This window comes from Protomyctophum parallelum, assembly GCF_964188405.1.
Source record: "Protomyctophum parallelum genome assembly, chromosome: 19".
NCBI lineage: Eukaryota > Metazoa > Chordata > Actinopteri > Myctophiformes > Myctophidae > Protomyctophum > Protomyctophum parallelum.
In genome coordinates this window covers 23,771,933-23,793,000 of record NC_139717.1, presented here as the reverse complement: position 1 = coordinate 23,793,000, position 21,068 = coordinate 23,771,933, and the positions used below count along the sequence as shown (strand labels likewise).

The following is a 21,068-nucleotide window of genomic DNA, read 5'->3' as shown; positions in this document are numbered from 1 at the left end:
TATTGTGTAAAACTGTCTTTCTCCGTCCCTGACCCCCTCCATCCCTCATCAGACGGTAGCGGTAAGGACGGGGCCATCAGCCCCCCCTCGCCTCACCCCTCTCCAGGGAACGGAGTTATCGCCCAGCCTAAGAAGATCCGAGGAGTTGGCTTCGGAGACATATTCCGAGAGGGCTCGGTCAAGCTAAGGGTCAGACTACCCAGCCCAGACAAAGAGGAAAAGAAGGACAAAGTGGGTGCAGAGCCATGTTTTTCTTGTACATTACACTGCGTTGCATATCAGAAATAGATGCGCGATGTAGGTGTTTCTACCATGCGAGAAAAAGAAAAAATAAATATTACTGGATTAATGCTTATTATTATTTATTTTTTTAAGATATTTTTTTGCGGCTTACGCCTTTTATTGATTTTTTTAAGGGACAGATAGTAGGCTGACAGGAAACGGGATAGAGATGGGGGGATGACATGCGGTAAAGGCCGTGTCGGGTTCGGGAGTCGAACCCGCGGCACACCGCGACTGGATCACCAGTCCGGTGCCCAGACCGTTACGCTACGGCCTGGGCCTTAATGCTTATTATTAATCAAATCTCGTAATCTCTTAGATGGCACAGCGGAGTACAGTAGCTATTCACGAGATTTTCTCGTGCCAGCACAGATTGTGTTAACAGTTATTCATGCATGCAAAAAGAATCACTGTCTGTTACTTTTCTTTATTGATTTCATAGTTCTAAATAAATCAAAGTGGTCCTCCTGACCTAGTGTTTTGTGGGTGGTACAACGTTCTTGCATGACAGCTTGATTAATACAGGCATGTCACTCTAGTCAGCTGATTTACAAGATGCATAGTTGAGGTTGCAAGTGTCCCAGACAGCTATATCTGGCCATTTAATTAGTAGTATTTTTCACGGTTCCTGCCTTTGTAAAATGTCTAGGAAATGTATTTGAGTTATCAGCTCTTGGAAAATGTTATGCTTATACAAAAAAGTGTAGAAAGATGTTCAGTCCAAATATGGAAATGACCAAATACATTGATATAGATACAGTATGTAACTGTAGACCCACTGTAAAATGATATCCCTTTGTTGACAATGTTGCGACAACACTCGACAGATATGACCAACCATGTTCCAATTTGGAAATTACCCAGTTCCCATCTGGCATTGGTAGACATTGTGATCTGCAGGCTTTCAGCTTCTTCCTCTGGATTATCTACGGTCGTGTTATTGTTCAGTCGGCATGCACCACACTGACTGAACATTGATCAAATCTAGTCTTATATTCCAGTCTGGAAATGTAGGCCTTTGAGTTGTGAAATGGACAATTATACAGATTTAAGCTTCTGCTTGGATATGACTCTTATTCTATTTTCACATCCTACTTTATGTTAAATTCCTATACAAGACACCACTGTCTGAGCCTCTGGGACCAGAGGGAATAGTAATGCATAACGTGGCTAATAACTAATTGTGTCCTTAATTAGCGATATTTAGCATGTATCCTTCCTTCTGAAACCTGCTCCCCTTTTCCCCTTCTCTCTTCTACCACAGCCTCCACTCACTGCTAACATGGCTTGCTCCACTCTCCTCCACAACATGTCACAGCATCACAATATGTTGCATGGCCTCGTTGCCGCAACCCACAATTCTCCCGTTCTCACAATATATGATCCCCTCACCCTTTATTTTACCATCCTCAAGCCCCTGTCGTCCACGCACTGCTTGCCTCTCTAAAGATAGTGGTGTTACTCATTCATACTACGATGAAGACTCTATAAGATAGCATTGAAATGCATTCTTATTTCCAGTTTTTCCTCCAATACGAATACCTGATTCCATTTGAGTGCTCCAGAACATGGCTTATTGTTTGCATAGTATAGTATTGTCCTGCAGAAGGAGTGCCAGGTTATTGTCGTCACTTTGCCACGCATGGTGATCCGTCTCTAGTTTTTACTTCATGCGGCTCCGTGTTGGTAGATTCACTGTCACAGGAAACATGTGCTAAATGTCTTTCAGATACTTTCCTCTTTGATGCCCACACACCACCCTTGTGGTTCCACCAGTGTTCATAAACAATATCCATTTGTTGTATTCCGAATGCTCCCTCAACCATTACTAAAACAAATGTCAGAACATCACTGGATTTGTTTAAAATGGCTCCCTCTTCTTACTCTTGCCATGGTACAAAAACACAACATGCAGATGCCAGATGTGTTTTCACTGTGTATCTTTTCAGTAATGTATTTTCTTTCATCCCAACATTATTAACTACAACCACTCGTAACCAGTCGGATAGTAGACGCAACTCTCTGTCTGTGTGGATTAAAGACATTACACATGCATGTGCACATCCAATCACGTCTAGGAAATCATTCCCATTTGTGTCGTTTGCTTCATTTTAGCCAATCCCATCATTACCATCCGCCGCAAAGCCCGCCCTCCCCACGCCAGAGTTACTGAGGCCGGACGGAGACTGCAAATCAAAATGTAAGTGAATTCATTAATGACACAATGAATGTTGTTTTTAATTTGTGAGGAAAATGTTTCCACTTTGTCCTTTTGGTTTCCCTCACTAATGACTGGAAATTATGGCACTCCACAAAGCCAAATGCATTGTGGGTAGCTGTGATCACAATGTTCCTACTCTGTGATCTACCAGTAGATCACAAAGGATGTGCAGGTAGAACACATGACATATATGTCCCTATAATATATATAATCTATCACTTGAATTAAGGTGACTTGATTGATTGACATAAAAAGGGCCTGTCAGCTCAAACCCACAATGCAATACATTGTTTTCAAGAGTGTTGCACACAAACATCAGTAGCATCACAAAGTTATACAATATAACCTACCAATTCCATTTCCCCTCTATCTCCTGTTCCAAGTGTGTCTTATGTAACCATTTCCAGCAAACGGATAATACTTATGTTGGTTAGTAGATATTTTTGACCTGGTCATTTTGAAGGTAGCTCAAGTCAAAAAAGTGTGGGCACCCCTGCTGTACACCAATTCTAGAAGTGTACACCAATTCTAGAAATAAATGATCAAGCAGCAGTTAAACGGATGCCTTGGTGTGCTTTTAATTGTTAATATTATAAAAATATAACATCCTTTTTGTCAGTATACTGTAAAGCTCCAATATGTTGATCTCACATGTTTAGTGATTCATTGTGAGATTTCAAACGGAATCAATGATTAATATGAAAATGTGTCTTGATGTTGATGATGATTACACACCAACACATGTACTCAGCCTAGAGTTACAGTTTACCTCATTACTGAAATGTACATCTTCATTATTCACGTTGGATGTGAGCATTATACTCATGCATACACTTGTACACCTTTGTTTTTCCCCCCTTGGTATGAGAAACATTGTGTCCAGCTCACCACCTGAACCCTTTTCTTTCTCCTGTCTCCTCAGCTAAAGAATATTGTAAAGTTACGTTTGCCTTTGACTCCACAAACGAAGACGAGCTCAGCTTGAAAGAGGGTGATGTCATCCAGATACTGAGCAAGGTAAGCCGCCACAGGCCTATACTAAGACTCCACTACGCGAGGAAAAGCCGCATTGTGCTTAGTGGTTATATTAACTCATTTATTGCAGCTAGCTGTTAGCATAAACCCCAGTTCCAGGTGCCACCATACACGTTCACATTAACCCATTTTGGGTGGGAACCCATTTTGGTGTTAGCATTATGCTATGCTTTAGCTATTGAAAAACTGTCAGGATGTAGAAGACATTTTTAGAATCTGATCTCAGGTCGAAATGGGTTTTCTCGTGTCTACGTGTCTTCTCTCCCACACATAATGTCCATGATACGAGACAAAATGCAAATGCTTAGGCTTTTGTCAGTTTGAATAAAATGAAAGTTTCTCTGATTTACATATTATTGTTTGTATGACAGTGATTCTGCACAGCACATATTTTTTTATAATCTGCCTGAAACTCCAGCTGTAACGATAAAAGGGGAACCCGATGGGATTTTGAAGTTCCATTATTCATAGTTGTGAGACTGCTTCAATTAAACTTGCATGCCTTGTCTATACATAGAAAGTGGTTATGACGAAAATGAGACAAAGGTGCAAAAGTGCAGTGAATGCAACCTCAGAATTCTTTGTTTTTATGAAACTACCGTTTAGTTTGTCAAGACTTAAAGGATTCAACAGAGAAGGAAGAATCGATAGCCCCAGCAGGGCTGGCCAACGCTGAAGCGCTCGGCCCTACTGGTCACAGCTGGGACTGCAGACAGACCCGTGCATTTAGCATGAGGAAACCCAGTGCAGTTGGGGACATTTTTGGACACCAAATTTCGGTGTGCAAATCGAAAAAACGCGGAAGTAGAGCGTTCTTCAAAACACCACTGAGCAACGTCCATCTATCCGCCCTCTATCTTTTATAACTATGGGGCGACAGCAAGGGCACAGTCACTGCTGGAGTTTAGTTAGTTTATAACTCTATGGGGCGACAGCAAGGGCACGGTCACCCCTGGAGTTTAGTTAGTTTATAACTCTATGGGGCGACAGCAAGGTCACGGTCCCCCTTGGAGTTTAGTTAGTGGGAGAGCTCAGCTGACCTGACGGACCTGGATGTAGGGAGAGGGGTTCAAAGTTCAGCGATGTACGGGGGTCAACCAAGAGCTTTGTAAACCTACTGGCAGCCAGTGGAGAGAGGCCAGGATTGTGCTTCAATGGTCCTTCGTCCTAGTACAGTACCTGTCGAGATCCTGGCTGCTGCGTTTCAGACCACTTGTAGACGGGACAGGGAAGACTGATTCTAGCGTTTTTTTATTTTTCTTATAATTTTTATCCCATTTTATTGACCCAGTGTCGATTATTGAATCCTGGGCGCTACACTTCCTCTGCCAACCTGAGGGGGCAGCGGACTGACCTCATGCTTGCTTCTATGCATGAGTTGTCCAAGCTGCTTCTTTTCACCTGAAAGTGGAGAGTTTCCCTGGCCCGGACGTAGTGCATGGGAGGAACACGTTATTCCGACCAGTTCCTTTCCCCTCCATCAGGCGCCCCGGCTGGAGGCTGGCCATGGGGAGGTAGTTTAGAGACCAGGATTACTGCATGTTTTTTGTGAGGGTACCTACCCAGTACCCTCCTAGGGGACACGGGGAGAACATGCAAACTCCACACAGAAAGGCCCTTTCGCCAACCCCGCCTCGGGTATGGGCACTGACGACGCGGAGGAGAGGGTTTTTGATTCTAACGTGAAAGCATTACAGCAGAAAGTATACATGGTGATCCCATGTCATCCCATTACTCAGTTGACATCTTCGAAACTCAATTTGACGGCCTAATTTCTCTAATAGACTGTCCAGCCTACAGCCACCTTCCCGGAACCACTGTACTCATCTGATTAATATTGACGTTGCAGTCACATTTGATCGGTCTTACTGTTGCTTGCTTAAAGTGGAATACCAGTGACTTTAAAATACATAAAAAAATTCAGGAACACTCATTGTACTGTAAGTCACATGACTTTACAGTTTTTATAGAAAACTCAAACGTTGAACGGTGTGCCGTATGTTCAACGACAGAAAACGGTGTGTAGTACCAGCTGTCACAGAACCGTTACTGTCATTACTGATATCAATACATTAAAAAGCAGACGTTTAAGCAGAAGTTTAATGTATACACCATCGCTACGGTGTCCCTTGCCAAAATGTACAGATCTTCAAGCTCCGACTCGTTCTTTTTGGCAAGTGAAACCATCGTACTACAAAACACTGCATAATGTATGCTGTGTAACTTGTGTTGAGTGAATGTTACCTTATGCAGAGCATGAATATCGTTAGACTCTGTCATGTCAGTCATTCTTAACCTTTTTCTTTTTACTTTGATGTACAACACTGGAATGTAAGGCCAAATGAGGTGTAGACTGTCGCCACACTAGGACACATTCAGCTTGTATAGTCAGGGACGTGCACACATAGGCCCCTTTTCCACTAGCAAGGTGGAACCAGAACTTTCCAGAACCTGAACCTATTTTTTTAGTTCTGGGTTTGTTTCCACAGCGCACAGCGCGGTACGGCACGGTTTCAGACCAGGTTCTCAGAACCTTTTTTCGGCCCTGCTTTTGAGGTAGTACTAACACTGAGTTCTGGGAACCTATGGGCGGGGCCAGCAGCGCTGCTGCTCTCGATTGGTCGAGCTGAGGTGACAGCACTCTGAGCACTGAGGAGACCGGAGCGAGGACAAGCGCACACAACACAACAGCGCACATTTTAAACTCCTAAGTGCGACACAGCGACAGCGGACACACAGAAAAATAACCTGGAAAAGCACACAGAAACACTATGGCCACGAGAGAGGGAGAGACAGAGCTTGTGTGTGCGTGAGGGAGAGAGAGAGAGCCATAAAGCTGTCGCGACGAGTTGTTTGCTTGCAGTTGTTGTTCTACACTACAGCTAACAGCTAGGCTAACTGCAGATAGGGGTGTGTGTGCGTGTGCGTGTGTGTGTGTGTATGTGTTTGCGTGCGTGTATGTGTTTGCGTGCGTGTGCTTGCGTGCGAGAGCGCCATATGATCTATTCTAAATTGCCAGAACAGAATTTTCTTTCTTTTTCAGGGCAAGGCATTAGGCATATCATTACTAGAAATGTGCTGTACACAATACTACACATTGGAAGAATTAAATTCAACTAGCACAACGGTTAAATGATTTGTATTTGCACATTTCTTGATATTGACATTACAACTGGACTGGATGTTATGGCACAATTTGCTCAATCTGCTCAAGAGGCACTATAATTTCAACCCACACAATGTTAAATGCTATATTCAAAAGGTGGGTTATCATTTATCATCATATGAGCTATAGCCTATATGAGATATATTTTTCTCTTGCAGTTTAAGCAAAATATTGTAGACAGGTAAAGGTTGGAGAACAACTGGTCTAATGCATTTAAAACGGGTGTTTTACTGTTGTCCCACTCCCCACATGGAAAGGAAATCCATATCGGCAAATATAGCCTATATATAATGTATGCTGCATATATCCATGTTCATATAAACTACAGTATGTTCATATACAGTATATGTATTATGTATAGGAAATATATGTGACAGCTGTGGCATGTGGCTGCCACAGCTGTGGCACATGTGGCATATAAAAATATGTTCATATTATTGGTTTAAAAAGTACAATAAAGCAAATCAATTTGAAAATAGACAATCTACAAGCTCACGTGTCTCATCGAGCTTGTAGTTTGTCTATTTTCAAATGGCCGAAATGTATTTAAGTACAATACTATATACAGCTACTTTCCACCACTGTTGAATAATAACCAGTCATTATTTAAACATGAATATCTCTGTATTCCGGGACCCCCCCGGCCGTGCCAAGGGGGGTCCCTGCCGAGCTACACAGCAGTGGGGGAATAGGGGGGGGGGGGGTTCTTGAAAGTTCTGGGTTCTGGTTATATGGAAACAGAAGCAGAACTTGGTTCTGGAACTTCACAGGTTCCTGGTAGTTCTGGGATCTGGAAAGTTCTAGTTCTGGTTCTTGTTCCACCCCATAGTGGAAAAGAGGCCATAGACATCAAAGGGGGCTTCAGCCCCTGCCCTTTTACCTGTCTGTAAAACAACTGCCCTCTCCAGACCACGAATGCAGCATTTACTACGGTGAAAGAAATGCAAATGCCCCACCTTTCCATGTCATACCGGAAGGCAGCGTTCAGTCTCCTGAACTTGAACGTAGCATTTTGCGTTGAACACATTTGTTTTGAAATCCATGTCGTACACCACATCGCCACTAGCTAAAGATTGCTGGGTTGCACCCCGAAAATAGCTGATCTACAAGCTCTCAACACGTCGCAGCGGGACGTGCTGTGAGCTTGTAGATCTGCTATTTTCGCATTTTTTTTGTCAGCCCCTGCCTCTCTGACACTCTGCACGTCCCTGTGTATACTGTAGTACAGCTTTACAGTTTAGACTAGTCATTGGTTAGACATGGGTTAAGGTTAGGTTTAGGTGTGCTGCCCTGTGGGAGGTTAGGTGTAGGGTGAGGGTTTGAGATAGGTTGTAGTTATAGGACTAATGACTGGTCTAGCCAATGACTAGTCTAAACCAAAAACTGTCTAAACTAAGTACTGCACCCCTATACAACGCATTGTGACTTGTGGTTTCGTTCCACAAATGGCACACATCATAACTTACTGTCAAGCGCTTAGTGTTTGGTCAGGGAGACCACACTGTTAATGGATTTAAACAAAATGGTATCTCTATCATGCCTAATACACTATTTATTTTCAATGTCAGTAGATGACACTTTCTCCCCCAGACCTTTAAACCTGCGCATTAAGCATCGTACTTTCCACACAGTGTGAAAGAGGAAGGAAGCCTCATGCTTCTTTTTTTTAACAAGCCTTTTAAGCGCTTTCCCCTCTTCAGGAAGGACATCCCTCTGTTCAAAGACAGGAAATGATCCATCAAGTTTGACAGATTCCCTCATTTCCCTCTCTCTGTGTCTGTATTTCTGCATTACTGTGCCTCGTGGGAGATGGACACATTGTTTGCTGATCTCTCTCTCTCTCCCTGCACCCAGCCCAGTCCCACTCATATTTAGATCCGGCTGTGCACACGCAGGCCCACTCACATTTAGATTATTTATTTCTACCCAAAATCATATCTGTCAACCAACTGGGATTATTGGTCTATTGATCTACCCAAGTTGTTGATGAGACAGTGTCTCAGGAACTCATTTGTCACTTTAAGTCCTAATTGTGTGAATTTGACTTAACTCTTTCAGCGCCACCTGGTGGTCACCAGTTTAGGCTTTGAGTGCCAATTCTTCCATTATAAAGAAAGAGATAATTTGTAATTCTATTATACATGTAATGTGCATGTCATCACCTGTACACCAGATTAGAGGAATTTTCAAAATATGGATAAAAAAAAAAAAGAATATAAAAAAATATATATATTTCCAAGGGAAGACGTCTTGTCGTCCGTGGCATCCAGTACTTAATTGGCAATTAGACGTCTTGACGTTTATGGCTACTAAACAGTTTTAATGTGTGCTGCCTCAAGCATCTTTTTCTTCACCCTTGGCAAGGCACTCAGAAGTGAAGTGTTTGTTTGGGAAGTAGCAAGCAAAGAGAAGGGGGTGGTTTTTTCTGTCCGGCAGAACCAATTTAAATCTTGTTTGTGGTGGCCGTTTGTGACGCACGTGTGAGCCTATTTCAGCTGTGTTGCATTTCAACAAACATTGAGACATATTATATTACATGTTCGATGACATCTTTGAATATTGGTCAAGACATCGGTAATTGGTGGTCTAGGATTCTTCAAAATCTGTATTGACATCAGACCCAAAGTCCATCATGTCATTCTAATTTGAACAGATGAAGTGCTAATGAACCAAATGTTTAAATCATAATAAATCAAACATGATAGTCCACATAATGTTAGATCGCTAGATCAGTGTTTTCAATAACCGAAGGATCTTTTAGATGATCAAAGTACTTTTTTTAATACCTCCCCCCAAATAAGGAAAACATTTATGATGATCAAAGTATGTGTGCAAACAGTTTTTTTGCCAATATTCTGTTTGTCCTGAACCTGAAGACAGGGCTTAAAGTTCTCAGTCCTGGGGACGGATTTCAGTCCTGAGGATTTCATAGGGGTCATTTAATGAGATCAGTGCAGTCTTGGGATTATTTTTGGCTTTAAGCCCTGCCTGAAGACCAGATAGGGGGATCTACTCTACTTTGTAATATCAGTTCAGTTTACTTTTATTTATTTTATCACCCCGACAGTGTTTAAACACACAGGGTAAGAAGAGGTGGACATACTGTAACAATAAAACCAATCAAACTAGGGGGAATGCAAGGGGGAAAAGGCATCTCTCACAGCTGGAGGGAAAGCATTCCAGAGACAGGGTGCACGATGTGTGAACGCTCTTCCCCCACAGACTTATAGCTTGTTACGTAGACGGCACTAGAATTGCATTTTATGTAGTCATAGCACTTTATAGTACACATGTATAATATAGTATAGTATGTATAGTTTACATAGATACTCGTTCTTAGTTTATACATGATTCATGATAACTACTTTTTATATATGTGATGTATGCCATGCTTTTGTTATTGCTTAATGTAAATCGCTCTGGATTAAGATCGTCTGCTTAATGCCTAAATTGTAAATTGCCCCCAACAGTTTTTTTTTTTAAATGATGCTTTGTGACTGTGAGGTGACCAGCAACCTGGGAGTGTAGCGGTCGTCCGGTCCAGGGATGTATGGTTCTATTAAAGTGGACATGTAGGATGCAGCATTGAAGCTTTCTAGGTCAGCAGCAGCACCTGATGTCAGCTCTGGCCTGTGTCTGCAGCCAGTGGAGTGCTACGAGTGCTTGGTGTGATGTGGGCGAGGTTCCTCTTCCTAGTTGGTACTCTAGCTGCTGCATGTTTGACTAGTCTTAACGGCATTTATGGACCAGGGTTTTTCCGTGTCGGGAAGTGATGGTGTTGGTTGGGAAGAATTCTGCGCAGATGAAAGAAGGTAGATTTTGTGATGTTTTTTTAATATGGTATATCTATGGTATGTGAAGAGGTTGGTTGATTATATTGATAAACCCTTGCCTTCTGAAATTCCACGTTGGTAAAAAAAATAAACCTGATCGTTTTGCAAGTAACATTATTTATGTATTTGTATTTATTTGGCAGAGTAGATCAATGCATAATCTCATTGGGTAGCGACAAAGCCTATTGTCGGGTCCCGAGACCCAGACTGTGACGCGCAGACCCACTTCTAGCTGTCCAACTTCATTGCCTTCATCGCTAGAGGTTTGGCCCCTGGGTATGTCGGCCCTCTGAAATGGTGCACTCTGGCTGTAAGGCATTACTGCCAGTCAGTCACAGAATGCCTCCTAAACACAGGGTTTGCGGCTTCGCTCAGCACAACAGCCACTGAGACTCCGTTGAGGTATGATGCCTCTGACTCATGTTTAGTATTAAGTAACACCCAGAAGCACTGTAGGAATCTGCTGCCATCTAGTGGGGACAGTGGAGAAAGGATGGTAAAATAAGACCTTACTACTCGACCTACTCCTCGATGTGTTTTTTTAGTGTAGTTGCTATAGGCATTGGTCAACACACATCATCATTATTAATTTTGTATTATTATACTCCTTGATGTGTTTCTTTAGTGTAGTTGCTATAGGCATAGGGCAACACACATCATCATTATTCATTTTGTATTGTTATTATTAGTGTGGTTGCCCAAAGGGCAAACAGACTATAGTTATTGTCACACTTTCTTATTTTCCTTTTTCCGGAGTAACCTACCTAACGTCCTCTGTGATTGGCTGAGCTTTGCATAACAGTAGCTAATTGACCGTTGTTACGTAACCAACAACAGCTATGTTTTACAATAGTTTATAAAGACATGAATTCCCTTGCAGGGGCAAGAAGACCAAACTATTCAAGCGTTATAGATTTTTTTCAAAATTACGACTTTTCTAGTTATTAATATTATTATAATAATTTTCCATTAGTCCATTACTACATTTCTTTCTGGTGTGAACATTTCTGTATAACACCCCTCCCCCATAAAGACATGCAGGACTCATGGTGATACTCATGTCATATCCCAAGGTTGGCAGGTCTGAGAGACTAATATCCATGCAGTGATATTAGTATTGCTACGCGAGGCTAGTCCAGACCCTGGGCACTGGGCCCTGTCCAGACACTGGGCAGGGGGGCCCTGTCAGACCCTGGGCACTGGGCAGGGGGGCCCTGTCAGGCACTGGGCAGGGGGGCCCTGTCCAGACCCTGGGCACTGGGCAGGGGGGCCCTGTCAGACACTGGGCAGGGGACCCTGTCCAGACCCGGGCAGAGGGGCCCTGTCCAGACCATGGGCACTGGGCAGGGGGGGGCCTGCGCAAGTGTCCTTGAGCAAGACACTGAACCCCTAATTGCTCCTGATGTGCTGGTTGGTGCCTTGCATGGTTTCCGCCGCCATCGGTGTATGAATGTGTGTGTGAATATAATGCACAATCTATGTAAAGCGCCTTGGATAAAGGCACTATATAAATGCACCATTTACTCAAGGTCGGGCATCGCACTCCCTGTGGTTGTGTGAAAACGCTTGTGTCGAATTTGAAGTCTGTGGGGCGAACGGTTCTGGAGTTAAGATGGATTACAGACGTACATACACACTTACAGAGACGTGGTGCTTTTATAGATGGATTTCTTTGGGATTTGGGTTTAAGAAAACTGGCTATTTCACCCTTTCTTAATCTTCATGTTGAAATGCACTTTCTTATGGGCACGAACAATTATTATTTCCGTTTACAGTTTTCCTCTTTACATTTTAGTTGTAGGAATAATATAAATACCACTAACGGTACTTCTAGTACTATTATATATTTATTTATACTTATCAGCTGCTACTTATAATGAATAATAGACCTAATATTATTATTAAGGCAAAGTAAAGAAATATACCAGCAGTGGGGGGTCCCTTTTAACCATTATAGCAATGTTCCGGTCTTACTCATTGCACTGCAGGGGGGCATGTAAATATTATATGAGGAGAGAGAGTTCATGGAGTTGTGCAGCTGGAGGATGTTTCTATGTTCTATACATTTGTGTGTGTGTGTGTGTGTGTGTGTGTGTGTGTGTGTGTGTGTGTGTGTGTGTTCGTTTTACACACGGTTTCATATGTTTGTTTTTGTGTAAATTAAAGTGTCATACAAAAGTAGTGAAAATGGCACATGTACAAATGAGCTTGTACTGTAGATCTGCTATAGCTTCACGCCTTCAAATGTTTAAAAAAAACCCGATTATGAATTAAAATGGAACAGCTTTGGACACACAGTTTGTAGGTTTGCATCTGTTTAACCAAAGGCATGGCTCCCCCATATCTTGCAAGTATGATCGAACCCTACAAACCCTCGGGGGAAGCTGGAAGTACCTTCACTAAAAACGCCGGGACAGCGCTCAACACGTCCCAAACTCTTCTCCCTTCTGGCTCCAAAACTATGGAATGCACTTCCCATTGCAGTCAGAACTGCAGCCTCACTCCCAATCTTCTGCCGTAATCTGAAAACCCACCTTTTCAGACTCCATCATGGCCCGTAGCACTTACCCTAGCCCCTTAGATATAACTTTATGTAGACTTAGATAGCATTTTATACAGAGTTATAGCATCTTACATAGACAGCACTAGAATTGCATGTTATGTAGTCATAGCACTTCATCGTATAATATATATATTGTATAGTATAGTACAGTATAGTATATATAGTTTATATATTATATTATGTATTTATTGTATATATTTTTGTCATTATATAGATATTCCACTTTTACGTTCTTGGCTTACGCATGTTTCATGATAACTACTTTTTATGTATGTGATTATTGTAAATCGCTCTGGATTAACCCATTCTGACCTCAGATTCTACAAATGTCTTCTAAATCCTGACAGTTTTCTGAAAAAGCTGTTTCTATGTCAGTAGTTCGTGGATTTTTCAAAAAATAGCAGACCTACACAGCTTGTAGATCTGCTATTTTTCAATAGCTAAAGCATAACGTAATGCGAACACCAAAAGGGGTTCCCGCTCAGAATGGATTAAGAGCGTCTGCTAAATGCCTAAATTGTAAATTCCTTCAGTCTTCCTTCATGGCTGTCTGTCTGTCTGTGTTTTGTTTACAGGACACAGGAGAGCCGGGCTGGTGGCGAGGGGAGGTCGGCGGCAGGGAGGGCGTTTTCCCTGACAATTTCGTTACAGAGATCGACAAAGAGGTGAGATGAGATTAACAAACTATGAAAGGGAATGAACACTTGTTGACACCTGTCACTGTGGATTACAGCTGGTGGTGCATGGCTTACACGAAGGCCCTGTTTGATTTAGCCCAATGCCTTTCCACATGGGCGGCAAGTAAGGTCCATTGATAATCTGGCTGATTGCTTTTGAGCCAAAGAGTTGTATCAATGCTCAGACAACTGAACAACAACAACTGAACAACTGCACTGACCTACAAGCTCACACCATTGTTTGGTGAAGTAACCTAAAGTATGGTATGGGGCATAATCATGCATCATACCAATATAAAATGTTATGAATTGTTTTCACCAGGCTCCCACACCACGAGGGTCGGTGAAATTATCCCCCAAACAGGACACTGAAGAGGTAAGATTCCCCAGCTGATGGTATGTGTGAAGAATGTCTTCCTATAGAAGACGAGTGCATTGCAGATGACCCACTTTTATCATACATTCCAAGCTCTCTGCATAATGAGATTACAGCTCATTGCTCACAATTCCGTGTGGAACAGCATATGCCAAAACTGTTTGGAAATTCCATAGCAAAGTTATAATACCGTACGTTAACTTACCACTGTAGATACTTTTTATTTTCCAAATCGTTTTGATTGTCCAAAGGATGTGCTTGAAACTCTGAAGCACAATACCTCCCCTTTTCCAACAGGGGTTGGCCTAGTCTAGCAGCAGTAGTTGTTGTTTGGTCTCCCATGCCAGAGACCGGGGTTCAAAACCTGGGTTACGTGGTATGTCATTTTATGTATGCCTTGTGGCTTTAATATGCACCCTAAAATGTCAATGGGTGTAGTGGAGGTGTAATTAGCCACCCAATATGCCTCATTATTACCAGCCTTGAAGAGCTACTACCGACAACACACAGGCAGCCATTGTATAGTACCATTAAAAATATATAAAAACATGTGTACACATATTGACGCTGTCGGACAGAAACCTCATAACACTATTTTTATGACTTTTTCAGTCACTTAACGTCCTACTTTGTTGTAACAAGACAAGACTGACAAGCAAAAGTAGTGAACATAGCCAATGTGACGCGTTGTGGCCTTCCAGATCTCCTATTTTCAAGATGTTTTGTTAGTTCCTGAAAATCAACGGTGTTGGACATACAAGGTTTCCACCTGATAGCGACGATATAATATATACGGCTATACGCATGCTACATGATGTACACTTCCTGTCCCCCTTCATCCCGCTGGGACAGTTCCAGAGATTCTTTTTACGTGCATTTCCACCGTCAAAAGGCAACAGAATGTAATCTTGTTGCATTTGTCCCTTTTTTGTTGCCGGCTAGCAGTTACAGTAGCATTTATGAAGTTCCCAGTGCCACCATACGCGTTCATTGTAAGAGTCGGAGTTTGCCCGCCCCACACACACACTCACCACACACACTTTAGTATCATTGGCACAAGCACACACTATTTACCTTTCGTCAGAAGCTTTTACACGGCGGGAGCGTCGCGGTACAAAGGCACAAATTTAAATCCGTAATTTGGATGGCAGAAGATCCACCAAGGACAGCTCTCCTGGATTACGATTTATGGACGCTTGAAAATCCTGCTTTACACAGTGATTATATTTGAATTGAGAGTGAAAGTGTGTCTGCATCAGCAGACACACTTAGCTACAGTCATCAATCATAAACAGTTAAAAAGCAACTTTCGTTTGCATTTGCACTTTCATTTTCCTGTAGGCGTTTTGACATTCCACACTGCAAGGGGACCCACAACACACATTCTGACAGGCATGATTGTACATTAAACAAGCCTAGCCGGGGTTGTTTGGATAATGTGATGGGATTGTTAATGACTCGTTTGTCTAACAGTTGTCAGCCGTCAATCGTATCGGCACCGACTATTGGATTCCATCCAACAAGGAAATGTGTTAAAACCCATTCTGGGCGGGAACCCCTTTTGGTGTTAGCATTATGTTATGCTTTAGCTATTGAAAAATAGCAGATCTACAAGCTTGTAGATCGAAGAACGACTGACATAGAAACATAGCTTTTTCAGAAAACTGTCAGGATGTAGAAGACATTTTTAGAACCTGATCTCAGGTCAGAATGGGTTAAGATGATGAGGCTGCTGCCTTTAGGCAGGATATGTCAAATAACTCAGAATACCTATCGCAATGCTATTTCAGGGAAGAAGGGACTTGATAAGAGTTACATAAGCAGCTGACTGTGCATACATTAATTGGCAACCCTAATGGAGTGTCAATATTTGATGTGTAATACTGTCATGTTATGCATTAAATTATACTGTGAAATTATAAATGTTGTCACAAAGGTTACCAAGTTGAGATGAAACTGTCACATTATATAACAAATCTACAAGCAGCATGATTGATAGGGGTATATACTGTAGAATCTGTACAGATTATGTACTTAAGTACATTTACTCTGTAAATGTCCACCTCTGGATATACTGTATAGGGCTTAAATTCTTAAGAAAATGCTTTCCGCGTTGTTAAAAAAAAAGCCATTAAGATAATCGATCTACAGCTGAGCTTTTAGATCTGCCATTTGTCACCATTTCTGAATAAAGGCGTTCCATTCCGTGGCATGTAGTGGTTTTGGACATACAAGGTTTCCACCCGACGGCAACGATAAGAAATTATGTATCAAAGTAGCCACAGATATAATTATGGCACTGGTACTGCATGGTGCTTGTAAGACCTGTCTCGATGCACTTAGGAGGTGCTTGATAAGAGACAACCTTTCATTATCCTTTTAATTGGGAATATGACATAATGACATAGTCGTGCTATGCCCTACCTAGCATGATGACTAATATTGTTGTGTCCAGGGTCCTACTTATTCATCATTAGATTAGTCCTTCCACAAGAACTGGTCCACAAATACCATATTGCAATTACATACAGTACATGCATTTAATTGGCCTGATGTTTCTTGTTCCCTGTGGAAATCGGAAAAACTAATTAACGATTTTCTTTCTGCCTGTATTATTGTCCATTGGCATTTAAACTAATGAATGTCGGTACATCTCAGTGAGAGTCATGCTCTGACTCTGATTGACCCAATCAATTTATTTTTTCTTCTCTTCCCTCTCATAGAAACCCAAGAAGCCACCGCCGCCTTCTAAAAGCGTCGGTAAGGAAACTTCTTATCTTCTAAAGCCCACTCTTTCCACTCTGCAGTCACCTCAGGGGTGTGTGTGTGTGTGTGTGTGTGTGTGTGTGTGTTTAAAAATAGCAGATCTGCAAGCTACAACAGTTGTGACTATTTTCGAATGTCCCAATAAGTATAAATTGGTTAAACAGATTTTGACACTCTATTAACACAGAGTGCCACCTGGTGGACGAAAGTGGTGGTGCTTGCCTTGGGTGCCACGTGATGAGAATGAATTCCACTATGTCGCGCGTCCGGTTTTGGGTTCTATCTTGGATGCTAAAGTATTAGCGTTAATGCTAGTGAGCTAAATTGAGGCCTCTATAAAACGTGTTCCAATCTCAATCACCGGATAATCACAAATGACTTGCGAACATCGGCGATTTGTTCAAAACTTCGGACGGCACCGTAGTTTCCGAGAGAAGAGTGTGCAAAGGCTGCGGCTAATACAGAAGCTAATGGCTACAGAGAAACGGAAGCAGTGCTGGCGAGGCCGGGTGCAGTACTTAGTTCAGACTAGTCATTGGTCCGACAAACGACAATCTACCTCAAACCCTAACCTAACCATAACCGCAAGCACGGGAGAAGTGCATGTTCGAGTAGTTCCCGCATGTCGGACTAATGCTCCGTCGGAATTGCGTGCGGAACCCGGCGAGGCCTTAGCCAGCGTCCGTAGCAACCAGATTGATTCCAAAAATGAAACGTAGCGAGGCGTTCTTATAGAGATATCACATGCCTTAAGACAAGCCTACGCGACGAACGAACAAATGTGTTATATAATTTAGTTGGAGACCCCCTTGCAGAGACCCCTGGAGGTCCCCAGATCCCACTTTGAGACCTGCCGTTGAACAGATCTGAGGGTTTGTTTGTTCATCTGGAAGAATCTGAAGCAGCCAGAGCTGGAGGGGACAACACGTTGCCCTTCAGGGATTGCATCTATTTGACCAAGATGTGTACTTTGTTTTACAGTGGCTTGCTTTCAACCCAACCCCCCCTATTATCACCCCTAAACACAACACCACTACTGAGCACACACACAGACCACACTAAAAGCCCTGCTAGCGGCCCCTGGAGGCTCTGCTGATCCTCGCGGCCAACCAGATCAAAGTGGCTTGAACCGACTGACATTGTCATCCCCCTAGAATCCCTTTTAACTACACATTCACTGCTATTGACTACATCATATCTATAACACCCTAAAACATGAGTTAATTAGACTAGTCACTAGTCCTTACCCGTTCGAATATATAGTTCAGTTCAGTTTTATTTTCGGAAGGAGGACTTGCAGTATATATATATTAGGGCATTAACATAATAATCGAATAGTCAACTAGTCGACTAGCAAAACACTAGTCGACACTGTTAATTGACATCCGATTATTTGCTAATATTATTTTTTATATTTTTTATGATTATGATTTTTTTTTTTTTTTTTACTACAGCAGACATGCAGGCATGCAGCTGTGATTGTGAGCTCTGTTGTTTTGTTGGTAGTTCGCCAACTTCAGTACTAATCCATTCCTGGCTGATTGTTTTCATATCATATACACTCGTGTAGGTGTGGTGGGCGGCGGACTGGCGGAGGCACTAGCAGCATTCAAGACAGTTTTTCTTTGGGAAAAGCACAATGTGATATGCCTCATAGGCTCATACGCTCAATGGGGACAACTACAGTGTGTAAATACTTTTACTATTGGTGAGTTTATTACTGTAGTTTGTTCAACAAGTTAGATTGGAGACGTGTCGTCGTGTCGTCCGGTACAGTAAAGTATAGCAGGATTTCCTCCTCACGTGATTGCATGTTTCTTCATGCTTATCCACCAAAAAAACAAACCGCTATGCCGCACGATCATAGTTATAATAGTCGCGATGAAGTTAAGTAGTTGATCATCTTCATAGAGTGGCAGCCTTGAGCCTGCTAGCTTGCAAACCTAGTATGTAATCATAACCTCCTCCTAGCTTGTAGCTCCTTCTAAAAACCAGGAACTGTGGTTGTAACCTGTTGTTGAACATTTAGGGTTGTATGAAAAACATTGCATGGTTCATTCCTCCTCCTCCTCCCCGCTCCAGTCTCCACTCTCCAAACATTGTGAACAACGTAACATGCTATGCTGCTCCATAGAACGGTCTTGCGCATCAAAAATAGCAGATCTACAATCTCACAACGCGTCCATCCGTGAGTCAGTGGACTTGCAACTTTGACTTGAAACAGCTGAGCTAATTTCGGCCAATCAGAGCGGCATTCAGCGTAATCTAGTAAGAGAGTGGCGACACTCGTGTTGACTCCCACTGTGACAATGGAATGCGGAAATGCTCATTCTATCTCAATGGGATAGTTCCAATGTTTGGAACTATAGCCCATAGGTGTCGCCACTCTCTTAGTACTATTCCACTCGGCCTGCATTCACCGGCTCTGTTTTGCTCCACTCGCTGGCTGTTTCAGAACACGATATTTTAATGCTTGATTGGATGGAATAAATATCATATTTTACCACCGACTAATCGACTATAAATCGATTTTGATGGTATTCGAGTCGACTATCAAAAATCACGTTTGGTTAATGCCCTAATATATATATATATATAAACACCAAATTATGTACAGTGTGGGTAATGTGATGTAATGGATCACATTATTGATTGGAAGGGAATTGCTGATGATTGCTGATTGGAACGGATGAGCTTGGGAAATTGGGATGGGCACAAAATTGATATTATTAATATTAGGAAAGTGGTGGGGGGGGGGGGGGGGGGGGGGGTTGTGTATTCCTGGGACTCACATATGTGACCAGTGCCAGTGATTTGAACCACAAGTCGCCAACTCTGTTATGTCACTATAGGACCAAATAGATTCTTTCTTTTTTTTTGGTGTTTTTCGTTTTTAGCCACATTAAAACAGTTGGAATGTTAAAGAATGTTTTTATTCCATCAGAAAGTCGTTTTAGTGTCATTAAGTCGTTGTATTTACATTGCAAAAATGTCTCTATAAGTACAGTTTATTTGCCGTATTTTGGGGGTGTGAACATTCCTGCACGTATTTACATAGAGTCGTTTCGATTGGCCATAGCTATCTTTGTTCTCCAGTCACAGTAGCCGTGTGTTTGTGACAATAGTCAATAAATAGCCTACAACATCAGCATTTTTGTTAACTTGATATGATGCTGTTGGATGTTGTAATAAAAGTATAAATTAACTGATTTACCCGTCGTCCACTGAAGAAAAAGTTGCTGTTTGTTTGTGGTCTCCACACGGACCACACGCATTCTGACGATTGTCTTAGTTGTAAATCCATTCTTCTGCCCTTTATTTCAGTGCACACATGTGCATGTTTAGCACTGTGTTTTAATCTCTGTAACTTTATTACCGTTGGATGCAGCTGCCTGATGATCAATAGCCTACATGAATTAATAACATCGCGCGTGATCGCGCGTCGCGGTAAAATCCGTCTTTTATATAATTTGATCAATCCATGACATCCATGCGTGATCGCGCGTCGCGGTGAAATCCGTCTTTAATATAATTTGATCAATCCGTGACATTGTTGTTCAAATATTGAATGAGAAGACATTGATAGCACATCAGTGAGCTGGATGCAATCCTACCTGGAGGGGAGAGAACAGATGGTGGAGGTGAACGGAACACTGTCCCCTCCCCTCCCAGTGAGCTGTGGTGTCCCACAAGGAAGCATACTAGGGCCTTTACTGTTCCTAATTTATGTTAACGACATGACTTCAGCTTGTGACTGCAACTTGTTCCTGTTCGCAGATGACTCAGCACTGCTGGTCTCGGACAGGAACAAACTGCAGGTTGAAAAGACCCTCAGCTCTGAACTCGGTAGAATCTGCACCTGGCTCGCTGATAACAAACTATCCTTACACCTGGGAAAAACTGAATCCATCCTCTTCGGATCAAATAGTAAACTCAGCAAGGCAGATGGCTTCTTGGTTAGAGTGGGTGACAATATTATCACACGAAAAGATCAAATTACCTACCTAGGTTCCATCCTGGAGGCTAATCTTTCCGGTGATAAAATGGCCACCAACGTAATCAAAAAAGTAAATCAAAGAACAAGAATGTCTATTTGTATGTCTCTAAATGGTTGTATGTCTTTAAATGTTTTGATGAATTGAACAATGT

At 42.2% G+C, this 21,068-nt stretch overlaps 1 protein-coding gene across 2 annotated transcripts in view; it reads left to right on the top strand.

Annotated features, from left to right (window-relative positions):
• Positions 1-21,068, top strand: part of cd2ap (CD2-associated protein) — a gene marked incomplete at its 5' end in the record, with an annotated part of 92,001 nt that overhangs the window by 40,834 nt on the left and 30,099 nt on the right. For both annotated transcript variants that reach the window (XM_083790404.1, XM_083790405.1), the window contains 6 exons: positions 53-231; positions 2,398-2,482; positions 3,426-3,520; positions 13,676-13,765; positions 14,100-14,153; positions 16,877-16,913. In XM_083790404.1, coding sequence (XP_083646530.1) covers positions 53-231; positions 2,398-2,482; positions 3,426-3,520; positions 13,676-13,765; positions 14,100-14,153; positions 16,877-16,913 — 540 coding nt within the window. The remainder of the gene's footprint in view (positions 1-52; positions 232-2,397; positions 2,483-3,425; positions 3,521-13,675; positions 13,766-14,099; positions 14,154-16,876; positions 16,914-21,068) is intronic.